Source organism: Gavialis gangeticus, unplaced genomic scaffold, assembly GCF_001723915.1.
Source record: "Gavialis gangeticus isolate Ggan-Ray unplaced genomic scaffold, GavGan_comp1, whole genome shotgun sequence".
Classification (NCBI taxonomy): domain Eukaryota; kingdom Metazoa; phylum Chordata; order Crocodylia; family Gavialidae; genus Gavialis; species Gavialis gangeticus.
The window spans coordinates 95,744,212-95,747,321 of record NW_017729031.1 but is presented as its reverse complement, the minus strand read 5'-3'; the positions used below and the strand labels follow the sequence as shown (position 1 = coordinate 95,747,321).

Below are 3,110 nucleotides of genomic sequence, written 5' to 3'. Positions count from 1 at the left end.
GTGGGGGGTTTAACCCCTTGCTGTCCTCTCTCCCCAGGGCTATTACTACCTGCACCGTGGCAGCCGAGCCTGTGGGATGAATACCATGTGTAGCTCTGCCCTTGTGGTCTAGGCCCTGCCCCCTCACCTCTTGCCCTGCCCTCTTACTCCCCAGAGAGAACCCAGGTGTCCTCCAAGGGGGGTGGGGCAGGGGCAATCACTGCACTTTAGACTCTAATCTAAGCTTGGGGGTGGGGCTAGACCTCAGGCCCCACCCTTCCATCCCCATTGGCTGCTAAGCCCTGCCCCCTGGTTTCCCAGCATGCCCAGTTCCTCCCAGTCAGAAAAGGTCACTCATACTGGTACTAGCCTTTCCCCTACCAGATAGCAATTGGGATCTCTGGGGGCTGGGCACAGCACGGTGGGAACCCAGGAGTCTGGGCTACCCCTCCCCCAGTGATGGGCTGGACCTACAGGCACTAGGCCCCTGTGCGTGCCCCAGTTCTCTTTCCCAGTTGGACCGAGGGGTGAGAGAGCAGGCCCAGCCCCTCTGCCCCTTCTTGGTGAATGCACACATCTGGCTGGACTGGGGGGGGCAGTTCATGTGCACAAAAGTAGCGTAGATCTCTGCATGCATGGGGTAGTATGCAGGGGTGTGTGCACATGCTGGGAGTAGTGTGTAGATGTGGCGTGTGTGTTCATATGTTCAGGGAATCGTACATGTACATGCGCATAGTGTATACATAGGTGTGGATATGTTTGGATATTGTGCAAGTGTACATGCATGTGGATTGCAGTGTACATGTGTGCACGTTTCTGGTATTATGCAGATGCATGTGCATAGTATACATGCACATTTGGGGTGTACACAGGGGTGTGTGTGTATGTTGACGATACGCAGGCAGTCTTCGGACTTATGACACGACACGGTTTTCAGGAACCGGTAAAGTCAAAACGTTGCAACTCGGACCCAATTTTCTCATAAGAAACAATGTTATAAATGGGGGATTGGTTCCTGAACCAAGGCCAGTACCCTGTTGTCACCAAAAATACCCCAGAATTTTGTACTCGATCAATTATAGATGAGTACTATGGCTCCATTAATGTACTTATATTGTAAATAGCAATCCTCTTGATTTGGAAGGACTTCTTTGAGGTGACTTTGCTGGAGTTTTTGAAAGGATCTGGGGTGGACGTTTTGAAGGGTTCTTGGCCACAGGTTCTTCTGGAGTCTTGTCTGCTTTCTTAAAGAAAGTGTCCCAGGAAGTCTGGACAGACGTTCTCCAGGGCGATGAGTGACGTAGCCAACTTGTTTGATGGCATGGCATGGCGTCGCATCGGATCCTGTGTTGTAAAGTTGAAAGGGTGTCAAGATATTACTGTTGTAAGGCGAGGCCTGCTTGTACATACATGTGCAATAGGGGGCATGGTCTTTCACATGGGTTTGTATGTGCATGTGGGAAAATGCAAGCATGGCTGTAGCGTGTATTCTCATGGTGGAGTGGCAGATGCACATGGGAGACAAGGGTGCAGGTGTGTGGTATGTACGTGTGTGCACGAGGTTGCATGTGGCACGTTTTGGGGTAGCGCGTGCATGCAAGGGTGTGCACAAGGGGTGTGAATGGGTGCACATGCATGTGAGGAGTTGTAAGTGTGTGGCATGAATCTTCTGTGTGCAAGGGTACAGACATGGGCTGGTGTGTGCGCCCATGTAGGGGGCCAAGGATCTGGAGTGCAGGCACATGCCAGGTGCGCCCATGAACCTGGCAGGGGGTTGGTGCTTTTAGCAGACATTCCCATGTAGCCAAGAAGTAAGTGTGTGGCATGGCTATTGTGTGTTCACACAGGCTGGTGCATGCACGTGGATACAGGGACAGCGTGCACCCTGTACGCGTGTGGGTGTAGGAGGTGCAAGGGCCTGTGATGTGTGCACAGGTGCGTGCATGTGAGAGCCACGTGTGCACATCCCCACAGGACCCCCAACACTAAGTATTAACTAGTATTAATCTGAGTTGATGCTATATGGTAATCCCAGGGGGCGGAGCTCAAGGCAGAGGTGTGGCTAATAGGAGACCCGCCCCTTCCCCTTAGCTCCGCCCCCCACCCTATGACTCAGTAGCCTTCCTCTTAGCACTATCCCCTGGCTAGCTCAGGGTGCACAAATTCAACTAACAAGCTGCACTTTCCGTTAGTGCTGGGGCAGCAGAGAGCATGACCTCCTTAACTAGTGTTAATTAGCTTACTAAGCTCATTAGTCGGGTGGCTGCTTGTCTAGGCATGAAGCCAAGGTGGATCCTGATCCCCTAAGATCTCCCCCCTTGCCAGCACAGGGCACCAGAGGAGGGGGTGGCCCAGGAGCCGGGACCGAGGCAGAGGGGCTCGCGTGGGGGCTGCCTGGTGCTGTTGCCTGGGATTGGCTGGGGCGCTCGCCCCCAGTGGATCCCCTCCTCACTGGGCAGCCCCTGCTGAGTACTGTTGCTGATTGGCTGGTCAGTCCAGTCCGGCAGGCCCCCCTGCCTCTGACTGGCTACATGTCCAGTGCAGTTGGGACGCTTTCCCTGCTGATTGGCTGGTGTGGGTAGCGCCACTGGCTCCCCTCCACTGCTTGGCGAGTGATTCCACCCTGGCTGGATCTTCTCCTACGCTGCAGCTGATCCTCCCAGCCCACTGGCCGGCGATTCCCGTGCCCCTGGCTCTCCTCTGCTCTGACTGCCGGGTGCCTCCCTCAGGGGCGAGGGGGCTGGAGGGGGGTCCTGGCCGGGGGCTGGATCCCCGTGACCGCGTGTGACAGGCTGCTAATAAACCTGCGTGCTCCAACCTCGCCTGGTCGTGCAGCCTGGTGCCCCTGGGGGGCGGGGGGGCAGGGCGGAGTCGACCTACCCCCACAGGCTGACGGGCGGGGTTATAACCCTGCTGTTTGCCCTCTGATTCCCGGGGGGTGACGTCACCAGCCAGCCCTGCGGGAGCCCCACGCGGTCCGCTGCCGCGCTGGCTCCGCACACGGGTGTCCCAGCAGCCCCTGGGGCTAGGTTGGTGGCCGTAATCCGGGCGGGGGGTCCTAGCGGGCACTGCCGAAAGTCTCCCCCCAGGGGCCTCCTGTGTCGGCCGGGGTCCAGGCCTCGGGGGGAATA

At 56.9% G+C, this 3,110-nt stretch overlaps 1 protein-coding gene across 1 annotated transcript in view; it reads left to right on the top strand.

The window, feature by feature from the left end:
* The window catches only part of CTSF (cathepsin F), a 28,571-nt gene extending 28,025 nt beyond the window's left edge, over positions 1-546 (top strand). Inside the window, exon 13 of the mRNA XM_019522892.1 lies at positions 38-546. Within this exon, the coding sequence (XP_019378437.1) occupies positions 38-93 (56 nt within the window). The 3' untranslated portion in view covers positions 94-546. The remainder of the gene's footprint in view (positions 1-37) is intronic.
* The last annotated feature ends 2,564 nt before the right edge of the window (positions 547-3,110 follow it).